Below are 23,115 nucleotides of genomic sequence, written 5' to 3'. Positions count from 1 at the left end.
TTTAAGAGCATTTGTGTTCCTTTTTCTGCCATTTCAAGTTTACCTACTTGATAAAATGATAATATTTCCATATTATGTACTCTGCGTATGCATGCTCCGTTTTTTCGGGTTTTTATCGAGACGAGCGTATCAAATTTTTAAAAAATCTCTCTGGTCCGCCCTTCACACACCTTTCATGATTTCATTTTGTGAAAGCTCTACTTACCAATAAATATGTTCCTCCAAAAATGGAGCATGGGTCCCTATATATTATCCCAACTTTTTTCAAAATTTGCCCCCCCCAAGAAGGGGCGGGGTGTTCTTTGGGATTATGCTTTCACTCATTCAGTACATCGCTAATGATACTTTATCATTCAGTTCCATGATTGACCTCATTCGGGTTTTTGCTTCCTCCGTTTTTGAGGATAATTGAATAAATCGGTACCTCTTTTACGAGATGACTTTAAGGGACGGGGGGGGGGGGGGTGTGAACTGTGGGTTAGAGTGATGCTTGTGATGATCTAATTCAGGAAATTGAAAGCATTTTTACACAACATCTCAGGATTAGCAAGGGCCATTAAGGGTTAAACAAGTTTTAAAAAACATTCGCTCTCTATATATGCTAGTTAATATGACTTGAATTACCTACCTATTATAATAATAATATAATGAAATGATCATTTTATACTTTTTAATCGAATCAAATGTATGTACAACTTATGCTTAACAAACTGGATAGTTTCATATTTTGATGAAAAGGGTATACATCGAATTATAACGATTAACTGGATATAACACTAGTAAAGGTAATTATAAGTATACCTACATAAATAATTAATCATAGTATGTAATATGGGTCGACTTCAGCTACAACATGTTTGATCCAATCAACATAGTCAGCCACATCTGTAACAACGATCAACTTTTCTGGGTGATTCGTCAACAACTCTCCAACTGGTTTAAGATGATTCCGCAAAATACTCGCAAAGTTATAATTATATACGAAGACTGCTTCGTGAACAAATTCAGCATCAAATGACCCGTTAGCATCAGAAATATTTTTTGAAAAGTCTTGAAACGAAATGTTTGCGACGTTACGAATTGCATTCATGAAATATTTGAAAGCAGCATCGTCGTTTGATTGGTATCTCAAGAGTCTTGGTCCTGCAATTCCTCGAATAAAGTAGCGACGATTCGTTTTGATCATAACTCCGCTGCCGGCTAAAGTCTGAGAAGTGATCGATTCGTTCTGCTTCACCTCTAGACAAAACAATTTTCCTTCGTGTAGGGCAGTAGGCTTAGGTTTCATAAATAATTTAATATCATGGCGGTCTGTGTTTGGCGCATCGTCAGCACTACGCAGGAGACCTGCCCAGTTGAACACGAAGTAAGGATATGTTGGGTTTTCTTGGCATGCGTCGTGGCTCATGAAAGAGTAATCTTTGTTACGGAATCCGAATTGGTATGCAGCTGTACTGAATTGTTCTACCTGAAATTGAAATTCATAGCGGTCATTATAATTATTTTACGTAAGAAGTATAAGGTACAGGTATTCGGCAAACTGACTTGCAATTTTACCAATAATATTTTTTGTAGGTATACCTATTTTAGCCCAGTCAAAATGCAATTTGACCCAAACATAATTGGGATCAAAGGTTTTTTTGATAACTATTGTCTAGGGTGGTATGCTGAACAATATACTGAAAGTCCCCGCCCCTACCCCTCGAGCTACCCCCCCCCCCACATTGGATCAAAGCCCTCCAAAATCAGTTTTTCGTCAAGAACTCCTGAAATATTGAATTTTGAGTAAAATGAGCTCAGTGATCATTTCATGTGCTCTCTAATACCTATCAAATGAGCTATCGACCAACTCCCCAGCCTCAAGGGGGCGTAGCGCTACGACCCTTCAAAGTGACGTGATTTTAATAATTTTACATTTTATGACTTGGGACTTGTAACCTGTTCTAATTGATAAAATGAAGTCAAACTTGGGGAATGGGATTCTTTTGGGAGCTAGAGTTGACCTCTGGAGTGGGGAGGGTCAAAGTTGAAAATTATAGAGAGGTCATTTTTTTGGAGGTGGCATAACATGACCCTAAATGGATGAAAAAGGTTCAAAATCATACCATCGGACAGTACGCCGCGCCATATGTGATCAACATATCCAAATTTCAGCTTCCTAGGTCATCCCCACTCCATTGAAGCGGAATTAAGGTGAAAATCCCCTAATTTTGCCCCTCTTTTCGGTTTTTTCCATCTTAAAAGGAGTGGGGATGACCTAGGAGGCTGAAATTTGGATATGTTGATCACATATTTTGAAACCGGTTCATCAGTTTGCATTTAGCAACCAGTTTTTGAGAATCACCTAAAAATTGAAAATAGAGAAAAAAGCTTAAAACAAATGTTGTGGTGCGTGAAAAATTGAACCATTTTCGCTGATTGGACTTTTGAAACCGGTTCATGAATTTGGAAGCAGTTATCAAAAAGTACCTAAAAATTGGTGATAGAGAAAAAATGCTTGAGAAAAGTTATGGGGCATGAAAAATTACACTAATCACATTTTGAAACCGGTTCATTAGTTTGCATTTAGCAACCAGTTTTTGAAAAATCACCTTAAAGTTGGAGATATCGAAAAAAGCCTTAACAAAAGGTGTGGAGCGTGAAAAATTGAACCATTTTTGCTGATCGGATTTTGAAAATGGCCAATTAACTCGCAACCAGGTAATTTTTGATGGCTTGCTGCGATTTACCTAATGAACCCGTTTCAAAATCTGATCAGCAAAAATGGTTTAATTTTTCACACTCTACAACATTCATGTTTCAAGCTTTTTTCTGTATCTCCAATTTTTAGGTAATTTTTGATAACTGGTTCCAAATTAATGAACCGGTTTCAAAATCCGATTAGCAAAAATGGTTCAATTTTTCACGCTACACAACATTTGTTTTAAGCTTTTTTCCCTAGTTTTAATTTTTAGGTGATTCTCAAAAACTGGTTGTTAAATGCAAACTGATGAACCTGTTTCAAAATGTGACTGAATAGAATGGTGCTATTTTTCAGGCCCTATAACTGTTGTTTCAAGCTTTTTTCAATATCTCTAACTTTTAGATGATTCTCAAAAACTGGTTGCTAAATGCAAACTGATGAACCGGTTTCAAAATGTGATTGAACAGAATGGTGTAATTTTTCATGTCCCATAACATGTTTCAAGCTTTTTTCTGCATCTCCAATTTTTAGGCAATTTTTTATAACTGGTTCCAAATTAACGAACCGGTTTCAAAATCCGATCAGCGACACTCTGCACCTTTTGTTTCAAGGTTTTTTTTGCTACCTCTAACTTTTAAATGATTTTCAAAAACTGGTTGCTCAATACAAACCAATGAACCGGTTTCAAAATGTGATTAGACAGAATTGTGTAATTTTTCACGCTCTACAACTTTTGTTTCAAGCTTTTTTCTCTATCTACAGTTTTTGGGTATTTTTTGTTAACTGGTTGCAAATTAATGAACCAGTTTTAAAAAATTGATATTACGTTTTTGTCGCCTTAGTGTGTAGAATACATTGCGCCATTAAAAACCAGTTTGAATGTTTTGACCAGACCGGTTTTTCAATTCGTGGACACCCTGTGCATGGGCCTGAAATTTTCAAGTTCGCTTTTGAAGGCCCTTATTTTTCCCTACTCAACGCGACTTCATTCATCTCTCTAGCTCTTTCCACTTGAAAAAAAGCCACCGGACACTACTTCTGTGTCATACTGTATTCATTTCCGCGAATTTCTGAAATAAAAAATCGTTTGCGGTCCCTTCAATTTGCAGGTTGGGCAAAAAGTCAAATAGTACCTAGCTAATTTTGTTCATGTTTCAAAGTACTTAGGTATCCAGTATCTGCTACCGACGCCATGGTCAAAATTGGTACTTGAATGGGTATAAAATTGGGAATACCTTTGCTATTCCAGTAGTATTGTTAAGTCTTTCGGGGTTTCTCCATTGAACACAAGCTGGGTAAACGTGCGAGTCGAACTTGATTTCTTTTTCCATAATTACTATTAATACGTCATGAAAGAGGGATTCGTCTTGATTTCCGTGCTTGAAATAACGAAATTCTTCAATCTGTAACATATTATAATAGGTACATATATGTATATTATGTACTTATAGGTAGTAGGTATCTAAGTGAATTATCCAAGTAGGTATTATTGATTTTTATTCGAGGACTACGAATATATGTTTTGACCGCACCCTAGGTCGACGCGTCAGAGGGAGAAAAAAAATGAAAATAGACACCTATTCGACGAAGCAATTTGATCAGAAATTTTGAAATCACACTTATTGATTGTTCATTACGAGTAAATTGGTTGTACGTAAAAATGTCCATTGTCCACAGAGAAGAATATAAATACGTACTTATGAGAAATTCATTACCTAGGTATAAGTAGGTAAAGTGTATACTTGAATGCGACAGTGTTGATATCTATACCTATAATAAAGTTCTTATCCTATAGGTAGGTAAGTTTACCTACTTTTTATAGTGAAAAACAAACTACAAAGTAGGCATTGCCTACTCATCACCAAGGTAGGTTGAAAAATTCGATTAAAAGTGATGTAATACAATACCATGTATCTTACCATTAGTGGTGTTAAACGTTTGGGTGTTGGGTCCACGAATAAGGATGCATAATACTTCATACGGGTCCACCATGTTGGCCTAGTGAAATAACCTATATCATTCGCGAGCGTAACTTCGAACATTTCGGGATCCAAGGGATTTCGGCGGATCATAGATTTGTAGTCATACTGATCAAAAACGCTGATGAGCAAGCAGTATTCAGCTTAGTGTACATAAATTAAAGAACAATAACATTGCGCATTATTAGTCACTTCGATAACGAAAACATAAGTAGGTATATAAGAAGAAAAAATTATGTGTAATCATATATAGGTACGAATCGTATGTTAGTATTTTAAGCACAAATCCAAAGGGAAGGGAAAATTCCCTCTCGAGTCAAATAGAAGAGACCGGTACAATAGGTACTAGGTAGATACCTATGTTACGTTCGGTACCACCAAAATTCGCAATTCCTTTGAAAAGTCTAGAACACGCAGTTTTCAACTTACTGGTTAGAATTACTCTGGAACTTATGATAGTGCCGAAGCATATCCTCCTGGAAGTTTTGATATCTGATCGGCGAATGACGACATCCCATGGCATGCCCCAGGTTCGCGAATCACGTTCGTTTTTTGGCAATCGACCGCAATCTACGGGAGGGTGGCCTATAAAATTGAATGAAATTAACGTGAAATTGTCTACTCTTGAAGTAGGTACATGCGCATTAGTACCACCTATGGTATATGTTAAGGTTAATGTATTTACTCCAGGTAATGTATATGAAACAACTAGCTAATTCGTACCAGGGTTGGGCATCAACGCGTAGAATAGCCTATTCTACGTTTTGGTGTAGAATACGTAAAATTTGATGTAGAATGCGTAAAATGCGTAGAATGCGTAAAATACGCGTAGAATGCGTAAAATACGGTGTAGAATGCGTAGAATGCGGTGTAGAATGCATAGAATGCAGCAAAATCATCCTATCTGAAAGCCAAAAAATTGTTTATTTACCAAAAATGCACTTTTGAAAAATGAAAGTTCAACTTTTTTGTTCAGGAAATGAAATTTGAAATATGAATTTGGGTTTTCTTCTTTTTAATTTTATAAATTGATTATAACATAAATTTATAATTTATGATTGAGAATTTGAGAAAAGAAATCAATACGCTTAGGTACTAACTAAACAGAAAAAGTGATAAGACTAGTAATCATAATGCCGAAGCCGAATGAAGCTGTGTTAGGTGAGCTTAATTTCAAAATTATAAAAACCACAGGAAAAGCAGGTGATTTGAAATACGTTGCTGGTTACTATTTTGTTTTTGTTCTTTATCTTACTGTTACTATTTCGTGTTTTTTTTTTAGCTTATTGTTACTCTTATTTTGTTTTTTTAACCTTACTATTGCCATTTCATTTTTTTACATACCAGCATTGAATTAAATGATGTAAAAAATGAAAAAATATAAGTATTTCGAAAAAATAAAAATAATCTGCACGTTTATTCTACGCATTCTACGCATTCTACGCATTCTACGCATTCTACGCATTCTACATTTTTTTCAGGCTATTCTACACACGCTATTTTACGCGTAGAATGCGCATGTATTCTACATGGTGTATTCTACGGCACAACCCTGATTCGTACATTACCTGCAAACGTTTGTAATCAAATAAAATTTTCACACTTAGGTAATCTAGGTAATGTATGAAGAATCTAGTTATTCTGTGAAATAGCGAGGTGTGATTACTTAAATTGTAGAGACAGATTGTGCAGTTTTTCCGGTCGCGTAAGCGAGAGAAATTCGATCTGCCTCTAGTCAACATTAGAAATATGTAGTTTCGTAATACGACATCTAGCGGATTAGTTCTCTCACAACTTCGTATCGTGAGAAATATGCTAGAGAAACCAGTCATTTGGCGACTCCCAATGATATAACATCGGTTATCAGTGTTCCGGAGATGATATAGGCTTGTACCTATATCATACATTTGCGTAAATCTAATAGTCAAATTAGTAGCACAAGTCCAGTCATAAGTATATCGAAATATGAACTGGTGAAGTTTGCGATTAAGTGATCTATTATGTAATATGATCTCGGTTCCAGTTATACTGATAGAGTCGTGCAGATGCACTCGGGTCCAGGAGTTATTACATAAAGCAACTGTCGATCCTTATTGTAAATCTCTTCTTAAAGAGTAACATATATGGACCTTCCCACATCTGTGTATCATTCCCGTTCCCCATGGTGATGTGCTATGCACTTTCTAAGGCATGAGATGCCATCTCTCCTTTCGTAATACTGTACAGGCCAATATAATAATTAGCTTGAGTAAGTTGTTACTTTGTCTTAAATGATACAAATAACAACTGAAGATGTTTCTTATTTCGTAAGATAATGATCATTAAGGTGAATGTCTGTGTGGTAATACGTAAATACACTCAGTGTCCGAAAAGTAGGTAACGAGGCGGTAAGTCGCCAGGTATCTACGAATCTCTCAGTAGATAGGTACTGCTAGGCCTCTAGTAGGTAGCTAGCGCATGTGACGATCTTATACATGGAAATGTGCATGTAAGAGTACATCGCAGTGTGCAGAATCTATCTCCACAAAATCATGAAATGAACTACTATTGAAAATAGTTTTAAGTACCTATGATAAAAAATTTTTGAAAGGTTATTTTTTGATTTTGGGGTGTTTATAATTACATACTAGATTATTACACCCTATGTCAGATTATATTGAATTTGTCAGGTTGTGTTTTTTAACAAGAGTAATATATTTTTCTATTTCGGAGGGGCTGTCTGGAATGGCTGAACACTCCCAAACACTCCCGAACACCTCCCAGCACTTGTGCACACCTCCGAACAGTCTCAAAACCCCCGAACACCTCCGAGCACTCGTGCACACCCGAAACTCTCCCAAACATCCCCAAACACCTCTTGAGCACTCGTGCACACCCCGAACTCTCCCAAACAACCCCGAACACCTCCAAGACCTTGTGCACACCCCTGAACACTCCCAAACACCTCTTGGCACTAGTGCACACCCCCGAACATTCTCAAACACTCCCAAACACCTCCGAGCACTCCTGCACACCCAGAACTCTCCCAAACAACCCCGAACACCTCTTGAGCACTCCTTCACATCCCCAAACTCTCCCAAACGACCCCGAACACCTCCGAGCACTTGTACACACCCTGAACTCTCCCAAAAAACCCCAAACACCCCTGGGCACTTGTGCACACCCCTGAACACTCCCAAACACCCCCGAACACCTCAGAGAACTCGTGCACACCCCCAAAAACTCCCAAACACACCCGAACCTTCGTTGTAACATTGGTGTTAGGAATGAGAAGGAAATTTTTAGACTGGGGAACACTTGTGAGCAAATAGGTATGGAAAACTTACGTATGAGGAATAATGGGATGGGTTTGATTAGGAAAAATTATAACCTACCTAGTTACATAAATTAAAAGCACGATTTTTATTATGAAGATAGCTTTCGAATAACAACTCAAAAATGAATATGTCCTAAGAAGTATTTTCGAATTGTAATTATATACATTACCTGAAGTCAATACATTACCTAATGGTAACATAGGTACAGGGTGCCCAGAAATATTGTGAACCCATAAAAAAAGTTTTTTGCTAATTATTTCGGTTGGTCACAGCGAATGATAATAATGATAGCACATGATTGGTTGTTGGACTGAAGCACCAATCATATGCATCTATTTCACGTTGCCAACCTATATTTTAAATGAAAAACTTTCTTTGTGGTTTACGATATTTCTGGGCACCCTGTATGTACCAACTACCTAGTACTAGTACCCACCCTACATACAGGGTGCACAGAAATATTGAGCACCCCTAAGAAAGTTTTCTACTAAAATACTTTGGTTGGTCACAGTGAATGATAATAATAATAGCACATGATTGGTTGTTGGACTAGAGAGATAACATTCCACCAATCATATGCATCTATTTCACGTTGCCAACCTATATTTTTAATGAAAAACTTTCTTAGTGGTGCTCGATATTTCTGGGCACCCTGTACATAGGTACCTAACAAGTAGTTAGTCACCTATATAGGTAGTTAGGTACTACCTATAATACGTACTTAAGAAACTCGATGCGTATACTTACTAATAATGCATTCTTTTATGGGAGGAACCCATTCGTTATCGTAGCAAACTGATACCAATTCGTCTTTGCCATTTACAGAATAACCAGGATCGCAGGTGATTTTAATTACCGTCGATTCGAGAACTGTTCCGTTAGAAACACAAGATTTTGATCCATTCTCGATGTTTTTGATACATTTGTACGTGTTATTCGTATGGGGTGATGATGGCGCGGGCACTTCACAAGTTTTGCTGCAGGTAAGATCACAACATTTTATAAGTATTAAGTAAGTAAATTATGATTTTATATTTTTAATAGTACCTACTTACCTACATTGCCTAGGTAATGCTATATTCATAAGGGTGGATCGCGAAAAAGACGTCGTTGGATGATTCTGACCAAATTCCGAGTGAAGGGGGGGGGCACGACCACCATTTTGAGTTGGAAGTCAACCAGAAAATGTTTTAGCGTCGGTAGTACTCCTGGAGGAGAGATAATAAATCTTCGAAGAGCTGAGGCATTTTCAAAAAAAAATGTGTTTTTTTCACTCTGGTAGGTATGTGTCTAACTCCCTAGTACCTACCCATCCTGCTTTTATATAGAAAGGGCTTAGCTCCAAAAGATATAGGACCTATTTGAGATTTGAGATTATGCGTCTATCTTACAAGGGAACTCTTGAGGTGTCACACTCCGATTTAAACGGGACCGAGATTTTTGGAAAGAGCATAGTCCAAAACCCCCAAAACCAAATTTTCAGCTGCCCAAGTTCATTTTTCGATTTTTTGGCGAATTTTTGAAAATTCAAAATTGACTGTTTTTGGCCATTTATGCCTTTTTTAAAAAAAAGTACGTACTTGATCAATAAAAATGTTCAAAATAATTCCCAAAACTAATATTAATTACCCAACTCCAAATTTCACCATTTCCAGTCATTCTGGAGCCTCCAGCGCGATTTTTCAATTTCTCCAGAATTTTTAATTTGCTCCAGAAGGCGTGAATATGCCGTTGGGCAGCTAAAAATCGAGTTGTGTATTAAGTATACTCGACCTGTTTAACGGGTTTATTCGCATTTGAGCTGATTTTGAGAGTGACACCTCAAAAGTGGCTTTTTGACCAGCTTTTTTCAAAATTATAAAAATCAAAAAAATCAAAAGGTTCCTGTTTGTGTTGAAATTTTCGAAATTAACGCTAATCGCTGTATTTTGTACCCCCCCCCCCAATCCAAATTTCACAATTTCCAGTCATTCTGGAACCTCCAGCGCGATTTTTCAATTTCTCCAGAATTTTGAATTTGCTCCAGAAGGCGTGAATATGCCGTTGGGCAGCTAAAAATCGAGTTGTGTGTTATACTGGACCTGTTTAACATGTTTATCTACATTTGAGCCGATTTTGGGAGTGACACCTCAAGAGTGGTTTTTTGTCACTCTCGCTCCAAAGCGGCTGGAAATAGTAGAATTTGCGCTCCGAGGGTTAGTTCTTGAAGAAATACAGCAATTCGCGCAAATTTCAGAAACTTCCTCACATAAAGTTATCTTTTGATTTTTTGGATTTTTTAATTTTGAAAAAATGTCTGGGCACCCTGTATATATGTACCTAGTTGGTAAGTAGGTAGGTATACTATGTTCAGAAGTGCGTAAATAGGTAGGTATTTATTTGGAAAAGTTGTTACTTACGGTGCCGGTGTACTTTTTAGCTCGTTTGCTTCATCACACAAGACTGAAAAGAAAAATTGATATACGTACATGAGTTCTTGAAACTATACAAATCGGATAAACTAAGTTCCTCCAAATAAGTAGAGCATTAACGCAATTTTTCACCAAAAATCAATTGCGGAAAATGTAATGATTTTTTTCACATCATCATTTGTGTCAACACTGGTCCCAGCCCCCTCTGGGGGCGGGTGGAAGGGCTTCCATTATTTTCATATTGTCTCGTGGTACTCAACTTCAACAGCGCATTCCTCCAAAACTATGATACTTTGATCAAAACTGATTTCACAGTTTGAAAGGGTATTGAAATTTGAACTTTTTAAGCATTTTGAAATTTTCAAAATTCGAAAGTTGAACTTTCAATTGAAAGTTCAAATTTCAAAATGGCGCTGTAAGTGGGAGCTACCATTTAAAATTCTGAAAAAATTTCTATAGATGTAACTTTTGATGCTTTTTCGAAATATCCAAGTTTCAAGATGGGATCTCTTGATAGAAGTGGAGCACCTCCACCCCCGTCCCCCAATTTTGGGCAAAACTGTCAAAAAAAAATCTAGGGCATGTGATACGTCGAATTGTATGTTTTTGGTAACGCTTGACACGAATATGACGTTAGATTTTGTATTGGACCCCATCCACGGCCCCCAGCACCTCCCCAAATGGGGTAAAATGTTCAAAAATTGTTTTTTCGTGCGACACATCAAGTAGTATGTTTTTGATGACGCTGAACACGAATATGACGTCAGATTTCTGGTTGGACTCATCCACAGCCCCCAGCAACTTCCCAAGGAGGGGGGGGGGGGTGGTAAGCTGAAAAAAATGGTTTCAATTGTGTGACACATGAAATAGTACATATGTTTTCGATATCGCTGAACACGAATATAGCCTTAGTTTTTTAAATTGACCTCACCCATTGCTCCCAGAACCTCCCCCAATAGGTAAAATTCCAAATAAATTGTTGGAGGCCGTGGATGGGGTCCAACCAAAAATCTGACGTCATAGTAGGTACCATATCATGCTTTTTTCCTCCAAATTCTAAGTAATTATAGGCAACACCTGTAGGTCACATTGCACAAACCAATCGTAGATACTGAATAAGTATACATTATTATTGTCTCAAAACTTACCTGTGGAGTTTGGATCAAGATGTAATATAAATAAACATACAAAAACACGGGCAATACCATTATTAAAACAAATCATTTTCACCATGTTTGAAAAAACACGTGGTCTAGGTAAGTCTAACTAGTAGTAAGTAGCTACTAAATGAAAAACAGACGCAGCGAACAGAAGAGAAGACTAAACAAAGACTGTTTCGATTTTTCTCGAGGTAGTTCACTTGGCTTGCAACCCTCTAAGGGTAAAGGGTGCAGGGTGGTGAAATTCACCACCAATACCGGTTTTTGTTCAGGTGGGCAGAGCAATGTTGTTGTTTGGTTCAACGATAGGGGCGCTTAGTAGCTGGACTATCGGACTACGCATGGATGTACACTGTATGTATGTATAGTAGCGACTAGCGTGCAAATTATTTTGGGACAGCAGCAAATTCATAACATTACACCGTTTTTCAAAACCTCGCTACAACAATACCGCTAACAATGGAAGCCTCTACTGGGTTCTGGAGAAATCGAAAATCGCGCTAGAGGATCCACAATGGCCAAACATGGTAAAATTCGGTTCGTTGGAGTGGATAAGAGTATTTTTCATCAATATCGAAAATCACAATCCGAATTTAAACTCGAAATTCTTCAAAAATGCTCCAAAAAAAAGTCATTCTTGTTGAAACATTTGAATTTATTGGCAAATAATCCATCTTAGTATAGGTATACCTGTACGTGATACTTTTTCTACTACTTATTTCAAAAATTGTGACTCAATTTCAACTTCATCGCTTACTTATAGCCTACTCAATGTTTTTTAAACGGACAAAAAAAGTTTTGATAGAGATTTTGATTTTCTGTTGACATTTCAACATCAACTTGATTTGGTGGGTATCAGAAACCCTTTTTCAAAAATCCCGAAAATATTTCGAAATAGGCATCGTGTGATTTGTCAAATGGGTTCAACTTTCGATTAGAATTCATAATTTCTGTGACATTTTCTGTGAGCGTATTTTGATGAATTTTGAGCTCCAAAATTGGGTATGTAGGTAATGATTGAATTTCAACGCAAAATCAAAAATTTCCATCAAGAATTTTCGAGCTCCTGAAATCGATTTATGATTTTGTAGATTTTTTGAGAATGTGGTGGGTGTCCTCCATGTGACCTGTCAAAATTTTAAACATTTTGACAGGAATTCAAAATTTCTATCAATTTTTGTTTCAGCAAGATGGAGAATTTTGAGCTCCAAAATTGGGTCAAAGATTGAATTGCGAATGTGACATAGAATCAAAATTTTCCTTATCCTTACCTTGAGCAGTTTTAAAGAATTTTAAGCTTCAAGTAATGAATTGGATCCTGTTGAGTTTTTTGAGATTTTTTACTCCAACACCGTGGGAATTTTCAAAAATGAGGTTACAATTTGACGAGAATAGTTATTCAATTTCTATAAACATTTCTTTAAAGAACTTTGAGCTGTAAAACAACTCAATCAAGATCAATCAAATCGAAAAATTTTGAGTCTATTTGAAAAATTCCAAGGTCTAAAAGACTTCAAAGGTGTCCTGAGCTCCTGAGACCTGTCCGTACATGTTGACAAGTAGATGCGGTGGTGATGGTAGTGTACTGAGTGTACTATTGATAAAGAAATGTTTGGGTTTTATTTTTATCATACGCACCCCACTACTAACTAAGTAGGTACCTACATAAGTAGTTGTATATTTGGCAATTTTCATTCAGAAACGAATACTTACTACAACAACCGAAATTCAGAATTGATTGCGTATTAGGCACCTAAAAGGCGAATATTTACAGATGTTTTCGGATTAAGTACATTACAACACTTTCACATTAAACGGAGCCATTTCTACAAGACTACATACAACAAGAGTACCTAGGTATATACCTAACTAGGTACTTGACTCAACTGACGTGAAAAAGACAGAAAAAAAAGAAGAAAAAAGAAAGAAATAAAGAAAGTTTCGTTTTGTAAAAAGTTTAAACAAGTTTTAAAAAACATTCGCTCTCTATGTGCTAGTATAGGTATACCTACATATAATTATAATCATAGTATGTAATATGGGTCGACTTCAGCTACAACATGTTTGATCCAATCTACATAGTCAGCCACATCTGTAACACCGAGCAACTTTTCTGGATGATTCGTCAACAACTCTCCAACTGGTTTAAGATGATTCCGCAGAATACTCGCAAAGTTATAATTAAATACGAAGACTGCTTCCTGAACAAATTCAGGATCAAATGACCCGTTAGCATCAGAAATATTTTTTGAAAAGTGTTGAAACGAAATGTTTGCGACGTTACGAATTGTATTCATAAATTGTTTGAAAGGAGCATCATTGTGTGATTGGTGTCTTAAGAGTCTTTCTCCTGCAATTCCTCGAATAAAGTAGCGACGATCTGTTTTGATCATAACTCCGCTGCCGGCTAAAGTCTGAGAATCGATCGATTCGTTTTTCTTCACCTCTAGACAAAACACTTTTCCTTCGTGTAGCGCAGTAGGCTTAGGTTTCATGAATAATTTAATATCATCGCGGTCTGTGTTTGGCTCATCGTCATCACGACGCAGGAGACCTGCCCAGTTGAACACGAAGTAAGGATACGTTGGTTTTTTTTGGCATGCGTCGTGGCTCATGAAAGAGTAATCTTTGTTACGGAATCCGAATTGGTATGCAGCTGTACTGAATTGTTCTACCTGAAATTGAAATTTATAGCGATCATTATACCTATTTTTGCAATTTTACCAGTAATATTTTTTGTAGGTTAGGTACCTAAGTATTTAATAAAAGTCGTTCATATGTGAGGCTCGATCTTCTTAAAAAGATGCAACTGATTAGATACTAAAATTCGATTACAAATTCGAAATGTTCAGCTATTGCTATTGCGATATTTTGCCATTTTCTATCAAAACTCAATCCATTTATTTATAGTCCGTCGTTTTTTGCATACTCAAAACACATTCCGAAACTTGTATAGTGTACCTACACCTAGTACCTAGGTACAATAGGTAAGTATGTACTTATGTAGGTAGGTATTGCCTGGTATTTTTTTTTCCAAGTGGAAAGAGCTAGAGAGATGAATGAAGCGGTGTAGAGTAGGGAAAAGTAAGGGCTTACGAAAGCGACCTTGAAAATTTCAGACCCATGCACAGGGTGTCCGTAAATTGAAAAAACCGGATTGGTCGTGAAATTTAAACTGGTTTTTTTTGGCCCAATGTATTTTACACACTAAGGCAAAAAAAATGTGATATGATTTTTTTGAAACCGGTTCATTAATTTGCAACCAGTTGACAAAAAATTCCCAAAATGTAGATAGAGAAAAAAGCTTGAAACAAAAGTTGTAGAGCGTGAAAATTAATACAATTCTGTCTAATCACATTTTGAAACCGGTTCATTGGTTTGCATTTAGCAACCAGTTTTTGAAAATCACCTAAAAGTTGGAGATAGCAAAAAAAGCTTGAAACAAAGGTTTTGAAGCGTGAAAAATTAAATCATTTTTGCTGATCGGATTTTGAAACCGGTTCATTAATTTAGAACCAGTCATCAAAAATTGCCTAAAAATTAGGGATGCAGAAAAAAACTTGAAACAGACGTTATGGGGCCTGAAAAATTACACCATTCTGTTCAGTCACATTTTGAAACCGGTTCATCAGTTCGCATTTAGCAACCAGTTTTTGAGAATCACCTAAAATTTGAAAATAGAGAAAAAAAACTTGAAATAAATGTTGTGGAGCGTGAAAAATTGAACCATTTTCGCCGACTGGATCTTGAAACTGGTTCATTAATTTGGAACCAGTAATCAAAAATTACCTTAAAATTGCAGATAAAGAAAAAAGCTTGAAACAATAGTTATGGGGCATGAAAAATTACACCTTTCCGTTCAATCACATTTTGAAACCCAGTTCATCAGTTTGCATTTAGTAACCGGTTTTTAAGAATCACCTAAAAATTGAAGATGTAGGAAAAAGCTTGAAACAAATGTTGGGAAGCGTGAAAAATTGAACAATTTTTGCTGATCGGATTTTGAAAATGGCCAATTATCTTGCTATTAGGTAACTTTTGATGGCTTTCTGTGATTTAATGAACCCGTTTCAAAATCTGATCAGCAAAAAAGGTCGAATTTTTCACACTCTACAACACTCATGATTCATTTTTTTTCTCCATCTCCAATTTTTAGGTAATTTTTGATAACTGGTTCCAAATTAATGAACTGGTTTTAAAATCCGATTAGCAAAAATGGTTCAATTTTTCACGCTCCACAACATTTGTTTCAAGCTTTTTTCTCTATCTTTAACTTTTAGGTGATTTTCAAAAACTGGTTGCTAAATGCAAACCAATGAACCGGTTTCAAAATGTGATTGAACAGAAAGGGGTAATTTTTCGTGGCCCACAACTTTGTTTCAAGCTTTTTTCTGCATCTCCAATTTTTAGGCAATTTTTGATAACTGGTTGCAATTAATGAACCGGTTTTAAAAATTTGATATTACGTTTTTGTAGCTTTAGTGTGTAGAATACATTGCGCCAATAAAAACCAGTTTGAATTTGTTGATCAAACCGGTTTTTCAATTTGTGGACACCAGAGAATAAAGCTTGAAACAAAAGTTGTAGAGCGTGAAAAATTACAATTCTGTCTAATCACATTTCGAAACCGGTTCATTGGTTTGTATTGAGCAACCATGAACCAGTTTTTGAAAATCACCTAAAAATTAGAGATAGCAAAAAAAAAGCTTGAAACAAAAGATGTAGAGCGTGAAAAATTGAACCATTTTCGCTGATCGGTCTTGTAAACCGGTTCATTAATTTGGAACCAGTTATCAAAAATTGCCTAAAAATTGGGGATACAGAAAAAAGTCTGAAACCAGTTATGGGGCATGAAAAATTACACCATTCTGTTCAATTCATTCATCTCTCTAGTCTTTCCACTTGAAAAAAAGCCACTGGGCACTACTTTTGTGTCATACTGTATTTCATTTCCGCATTTATTTTTTTCATCGCGATTTTCTGAAATAAAAAAATCATTTGTGGTCCTTTCAATTTGCAGGTTGGGCAAAAAGTCAAATATGTAGTACCTAGCTAGTTGTGTTCATTTTTGAACTACTTACCGGGCAGTGAGTATTACCTATAGGTGCCTATATTATATTCATGTAGAATTGTAGATACCACCTACGTGAATTTTATTTTTCAAAATGAATTTTTATGACGAATTTTGTATCTAATTAGTAATTATTAGTGGGAGGTGCACGATCGAATGATTCCATTGTAAAGCATGAAATAAGTACCTATGTACGCAGTATGTAGATAGGTATGGTAACGTTGCACAGTCTTAAGCCTGGTACACACGTTCCAATGCATTTGACAAATTCGATTTGACCAATCGAAATCGAGTTTGTCAAATATATTGGAACTTGTGTACCAGGCTTTACTCCAGAAGAACGTGCAGCATTAATTGTAGTAATACGTAGTAATCACATAAGTATACCTGAATGGGTATAAAATTAGGTATACCTTTGCTATTCCAGTAGTATTGTTTAGTCTTTCGGGGTTTCTCCATTGAACACAAGCTGGGTAAACGTGCGAGTCGAACTTGATTTCTTTTTCCATAATTACTATTAATACGTCATGAAAGAGGGATTCGTCTTGATTTCCGTGCTTGAAATATCGAAATTCTTCAATCTGTAACATTATAATAGGTACATATTATGTATACCTACTTATAGGTAGTAGGAACATAAGTAAATTATCCAAGTAGGTATTATTGATTTTTATTCGAGGAATACGAATATACGTTTCGACCGCAACCTAGGTCGACGCTTCAGAGAAAGAAAAAAAAAAAAATGAAAATATGCACCTATTCGACGAAGCAAGGAACAGTGAAAAACAAACTACAAAGTAGGCATTGCCTACTCATCACCCAGGTAGGTTGAAAAATTCGATTAAAAGTGATGTAATACAATACCAGTATCTTACCATGAGTCGTGTTAAACGTTTGGGTGTTGGGTCCACGAATAAGGATGCATAATACTTCATACGGCTCCACCATGTTGGCCTGGTGTGATAAGCTAGATCATTCGCAAGCATAACTTCGAACATTTCGGGATCCAAGGGATTTCGGCGGCTCATAGATTTGTAGTCATACTGACCAAAAACGCTGATGAGCAAGCAGTATTCAGCTTAGTGTACATATTAAAGAACAATAACATTGCGCATTATTAGTCACTTCGATAATGACAACATAAGTAGGAATTTTTTCTTCGTACATATATTATATGTACGAAGAAAAAATTACATAAGTATTATATATAGGTACGAATCGTGTGTTAGTATTTTAAGCACGAATCCAAAGGGAAGGGAAAATTCCCTCTCGACCTCGAGTCAAATAAAAGAGACCAGTACAACAGGTACTAGGTGGATATGTACCTATGTTACGTTCGGTACCACCAAAATTCGCAATTCCTTTGAAAAGTCTAGAATACGAAGTTTTCAACTTACAGGTGAGAATTACTCTGGAACTTATGATAGTGCCGAAGCATACCGTCGTAGTTTTCTGATCTGGTCGGAGAATGACGACATCCCATGGCATGCCCCAGGTTCGCGAATCACGTTCGTTTTTTGGCAATCGACCGCAATCTACGGGAGGGTGGCCTATAAAAATGAATGAAATCAACGTGAAATTGTCTACTCTTGAAGTAGGTACATACATGCCGTGCCGGTGCTTTCATCTCATTAAGCACATGCGCATATTAGTACCTATGGTAAGTACATATACGTATGTTACCGTTAATGCATTTACTCCAGGTAATGTACCTATATATGAAATACTTAATCAGCTAATTCGTACATTACCTGCGAACGTTTGTAATCAAATAAATTTTTCACAGTTAGGTAACCTAGGTAATGTATGAAGAATCTAGTTATTCTGTGAAATAGCGAGGTGTGATTAGTTAAATCATGAAATGAACTGTTAAACATAATTTTATTACTTGAAAGTATAGTTTTAAGTACCTAGCATATGATAAAAAATTGTTGAAAGGTGTAACAGGTACGATATTAGACGAAAACCTTCCAACAATTGAAAAAAAAAAATGTTTTACTGGCATGGTACTTTCGAGCTACACCGCCATAATGAGTCCTCTTCCACTATCTTGTTTTTTTTTGGGGGGGGGAGGGTGGGCCCGGGGCGGCTCAGTTCTTCAATGAATTTTGAATTTAAAAAGCAAAATTCAAATCGCAACTTTTGAGGGAGTGACCAACGGATTTCACAGGTTATACTACCCAAGAGTGGCAACAGCACTACAATTTTTTCAAAAATGATCCCACTTTGAGGACCCCTGGATCAGCCGCTGGAACAACTGGAGAGGGGAGGGATTCAAAATTTTTCTGGGCAGCTAAATGTAAATAGCAAGAAACGTACTGAATAATGTAATGTTCTATCATTTCTTACTTTATCGCAGTTCATTCATTGAATACACACTTTAACGAAATATACCTCGTGTAAGTATGTATAGGTATATGAAATAACTGTAGGAAAAGCGTAGAAAAAATTTGATTACACACTTTTGCAGATATTGTACGTAGTTATTTCATACATTACCCGGAGTCAATACATTACCTAATGGTAACATAGGTACAGGGTGCCCAGAAATATCGTGAACCCATAAAAAAAGTTTTCTGCCAAATATTTCGGTTGGTCACAGTGAATGATGATGATGATGGTGATAGCATATGATTGGTCGTTGGACTGGAGAGATAACATTCCACCAATCATATGCATCTATTTCACGTTGCCAACATATATTTTTAATGAAAAACTTTCTTTGGGGTTTACAATATTTCTGGGCACCCTGTATGTACCTACCTACCTACCTACCTACCTACCTACCTACTACCTAGTACCAGGTAGTTAGGTAGATACTGCCTATAATACGTACATAAGAAACTCGATGCGTATACTTACTAGTAATGCATTCTTTTACGGGAGGAACCCATTCGTTATCGTAGCAAACTGATAGCAATTCTTCTTTGCCATTTACAGAATAACCAGGATCGCATGTGATTTTAATCGCCGTCGATTCGAAAACTGCTCCGTTAGAAACGCAAGATTTTGATCCATTCTCGACGTTTTTGATACATTTGTACGTGTAATTAGTATGGAGTGACGATAGCGCGGGCACCTCACAAATTTTGCTGCAGGTAAGATCACGACATTTTATAAGTATTAAGTAAAAATTATGATGATTTTATATTTTTAATAGTACCCACCTACATTACCTAGGTAATGCTATATTCATGAGGGTGAATCGCGAAAAAATTTCGCTGGATGATTCTGACCAAATTCTGGGAGAGGGGGGGGGCGACCTCCATTTTGAGTTGGAAGTCAACCAGAAAATGTTTTAGCGCCGCGCCGGTAGTACTCCTGGAGGAAAGATGATGGATCTTCAAATAGCTGAGGCATTTTCAAAAAAATTGTGTTTTTTTCACTCTGGTAGGTATGTGCCTAACTCCTATACCCATCCTGCTTTTGTATGTATACAGAGGGCTTAGCTCCAAAAGATATAGGACCTATTTGAGATTTGAGATTCTGCGTCTATCTTACGAGGGAACCTCTTGAGGTGTCACAGTTACACTCCGATTTGAACGGAACCGCGATTTTTGGAAAGAGCATAGTCTAAAACCCTCAAAACCAAATTTTCAGCTGCCCAAGTTCTTATTTCGATTTTTGGCGAATTTTTGAAAATTCAAAATTTACTGTTTTTGGCGAATTATGCTGTTTTTTTAAAAAAGTACGTAGGTGCTTGATCAATAAAAATGGTCAAAATAAGTCCAAAAACTAATACATATTAATTTTACCCAAATCCAAATTTCACCTTTTCCAGTCATTCTGTAGCCTCCCAGCGCGATTTTTCAATTTCTCCAGAATTTTTAATTTGCTCCAGAAGGCGTGAATAAGCAGTTGGGCAGCTAAAAATCGAGTTTTGTATTATACGTACTCGACCTGTTTAACGAATTTATCTACATTTGAGCCGATTTTGGAAGTGACACCTCAAGAGTGAGTTTTTAACCAGCTTTTTTCAAAATTAAAAAATCAAAAGATAACCGTTTGTGAGGAAACTTTGGAAATTCGCGCGAATCGCTGTATTTTGTCCGTAACTAACCCCCCAAATCAAAATTTTACCATTTCCAGCCATTCTGGAGCCTCCAGCGCGATTTCTCAATTTCTCCAGAATTTTGAGTTTGCTCCAGAAGGCGTGAATATGAAGTTGGGCAGCTAAAAATCGAGTTGTGCATTAAACTCGACCTGTTTAACGAGTTTATCTACATTTGAGCTGATTTTTGGAGTGACACCTCAAGAGTGTTTTTTTGAGGTGTCACTCTCGCTCCAAAACGGCTGGAAATGATAGAATTTGCGCTCCGAGGGATTAGTTCTTGAAGAAATACAGCGATTCGCGCAAATTTCAGAAACTTCCTCACATAAAGATATCTTTTGATTTTTTGGATTTTTTAATTTTAAAAAATGTCTGGGCACCCTGTATATATGTACCTAGTTGGTAAGTAGGTAGGTATGCTATGTTCAGAAGTGCGTAAATAGGTAGGTATTTATTTGGAAAAGTTGTTACTTACGGTGCCGGTGTACTTTTTAGCTCGTTTGCTTCATCACACAAGACTGAAAAGAAAAATTGATATACGTACATGAGTTCGTGAAACTATACAATTCGTATAGGTAAACTAAGTTCCTCCAAATAGAGCATTAACGCAATTTTTCACCAAAAATCAATTGCGGAAAATGTAATGATTTTTTTCACATCATCAATTGTGTCAACACTGGTCCCTGCTCCTTCTGGGGGCGGGTGGAAGGGCTTCCATTATTTTCATATTGTCTCGTGGTACTCAACTTCAGCAGCGCATTCCTCCAAAACTATGATACTTTGATCAATACTGATTTCACAGTTTGAAATGGTATTGAAATTTGAACTTTTTAAGCATTTTAAAATGTTCAAAATTTGAAAGTTGAACTTTCAATTAAAAGTTCAAATTTCAAAATGGCGCTGTAAGTGGGAGCTACCATTTAAAATTCTGAAAACGTTTCCATAGATGTAACTTTTGATGCTTTTTCGAAATATCCAAGTTTCAAGATGGGATCTCTTGATAGAGGGGAAGCACCCCCACCCTCAATTATGTGCAAAACTTTCGAAATAAAATCTTGGGCATGTGATACATCGAATTGTATGTTTTTGGTAACGCTTGACACGAATATGACGTTAGATTTTCGATTGGACCCCATCCACGGCCCCCAGCACCTCCCCAAATGGGGTAAAATGTTCAAAAATGGTTTTTTCGTGCGACACATCAAGTAGTATATTTTTGGTGACGCTGAACACGAATATGACGTCAGATTTCTGGTCGGACCCATCCACGGCCACCAGCAACTTCCCAAGGAGGGGGGGGCAAGCTGAAAAAAGTGGTTTCAATCGTGTGACACATGAAATAGTATGTTTTCGATATCGCTGAACACGAATATAGCCTTAGTTTTTTAAATTGACCTCACCCATTGCTCCCAGAACCTCCCCCAAATAGGTAAAAGTCCAAAAAAATTGTTGGAGGCCGTGGATGGGGTCCAACCAAAAATCTGACGTCATAGTAGGTACCATATCATGCTTTTTTCCTCCAAATTCTAAGCAAATATAGGTAACACCTGTAGGTCACATTGCACAAACCAATCGTAGATATTGAATATACATTATTATTGTCTCTAAACTTACCTGTGGAGTTTGGATCAAGATGTAATAAAAATAAACAGACGAAAACACGCGCAATACCATTATTAAAACAAATCATTTTCACCATGTTTGAAAAAACACGTGGTCTAGGTAAGTCTAACTAGTAGTAAGTACCTAACAAATGAAAAACAGACGCAGCGAACAGAAGACTAAACAAAGACTGTTTCAATTTTTTTCGAGGCAGGTCACTTGGCTTGCAACCCTCTAAGGGTAAAGGGTACAGGGTGGTGAAATTCGCCACCAATACCGGTTTTTGTTCAGGTGGGCAGAGCAATGTTGTTGTTTGGTTCAACGATAGGGGCGCTTAGTAGCATGGACTATCGGACTACGCATGGATGTACACTGTATGTATAGTAGCGACTAGCGTGCAAATTATTTTGGGACAGCAGCAAATTCATAACATTACACCGTTTTTCAAAACCTCGCTACAACAATACCGCTAACAATGGAAGCCTCTACTGGGTTCTGGAGAAATCGAAAATCGCGCTAGAGGATCCACAATGGCCAAACATGGTAAAATTCGGTTCGTTGGAGTGGATAAGAGTATTTTTCATCAATATCGAAAATCACAATCCGAATTTAAACTCGAAATTCTTCAAAAATGCTCCAAAATAAAGTCATTCTTGTTGAAACATTTGAATTTATTGGCAAATAATCCATCTTAGTATAGGTATACCTGTACGTGATACTTTTTCTACTACTTATTTCAAAAATTGTGACTCAATTTCAACTTCATCGCTTACTTATAGCCTACTCAATGTTTTTTAAACGCCCAAAAAAAGTTTTGATAGAGATTTTGATTTTCTGTTGA

At 36.7% G+C, this 23,115-nt stretch overlaps 2 protein-coding genes across 2 annotated transcripts; both read right to left on the bottom strand.

Moving 5' to 3' along the window:
- Positions 1-656: 656 nt before the first annotated feature.
- On the bottom strand, positions 657-11,705 carry LOC135839496 (uncharacterized). The gene is made up of 7 exons (XM_065355556.1): positions 11,539-11,705; positions 10,379-10,421; positions 8,727-8,956; positions 5,092-5,247; positions 4,603-4,805; positions 3,919-4,086; positions 657-1,468 (listed from the first exon to the last, which is right to left on the bottom strand). Exons 1-7 carry the CDS (start codon positions 11,621-11,623, stop codon positions 818-820), a joined length of 1,536 nt encoding a protein of 511 aa, XP_065211628.1. The 5' UTR covers positions 11,624-11,705; the 3' UTR covers positions 657-817.
- Positions 11,706-13,489: 1,784 nt separating this feature from the next.
- LOC135839504 (uncharacterized) lies at positions 13,490-22,480 on the bottom strand. The gene is made up of 7 exons (XM_065355569.1): positions 22,287-22,480; positions 21,148-21,190; positions 19,484-19,713; positions 18,019-18,171; positions 17,497-17,699; positions 17,035-17,202; positions 13,490-14,225 (listed from the first exon to the last, which is right to left on the bottom strand). The coding sequence occupies exons 1-7, from the start codon at positions 22,369-22,371 to the stop codon at positions 13,575-13,577; spliced, it is 1,533 nt and encodes a 510-aa protein (XP_065211641.1). The 5' UTR covers positions 22,372-22,480; the 3' UTR covers positions 13,490-13,574.
- Between the last annotated feature and the right edge of the window lie 635 nt (positions 22,481-23,115).

This window comes from Planococcus citri, chromosome 1 (genome assembly GCF_950023065.1).
Source record: "Planococcus citri chromosome 1, ihPlaCitr1.1, whole genome shotgun sequence".
Taxonomy (NCBI): Eukaryota; Metazoa; Arthropoda; class Insecta; order Hemiptera; family Pseudococcidae; genus Planococcus; species Planococcus citri.
This window is presented reverse-complemented; position numbering and strand designations above follow the sequence as displayed.

Coding starts and splice junctions, on each gene's coding strand:
- LOC135839504 (XM_065355569.1), bottom strand. CDS start 22,371: ATGGTGAAAATGATTTGTTTTAATAATGGTATTGCGCGTGTTTTCGTC. Junction 21,191..22,286: donor TCTTGATCCAAACTCCACAG/GTAAGTTTAGAG, acceptor TTTTCTTTTCAG/TCTTGTGTGATGAAGCAAAC. Junction 17,700..18,018: donor TTCCAGAGTAATTCTCACCT/GTAAGTTGAAAA, acceptor ATGTACACTAAG/CTGAATACTGCTTGCTCATC.
- LOC135839496 (XM_065355556.1), bottom strand. CDS start 11,623: ATGGTGAAAATGATTTGTTTTAATAATGGTATTGCCCGTGTTTTTGTA. Junction 8,957..10,378: donor CTAAAAAGTACACCGGCACC/GTAAGTAACAAC, acceptor TCTTACCTGCAG/CAAAACTTGTGAAGTGCCCG. Junction 4,806..5,091: donor TTCCAGAGTAATTCTAACCA/GTAAGTTGAAAA, acceptor ATGTACACTAAG/CTGAATACTGCTTGCTCATC.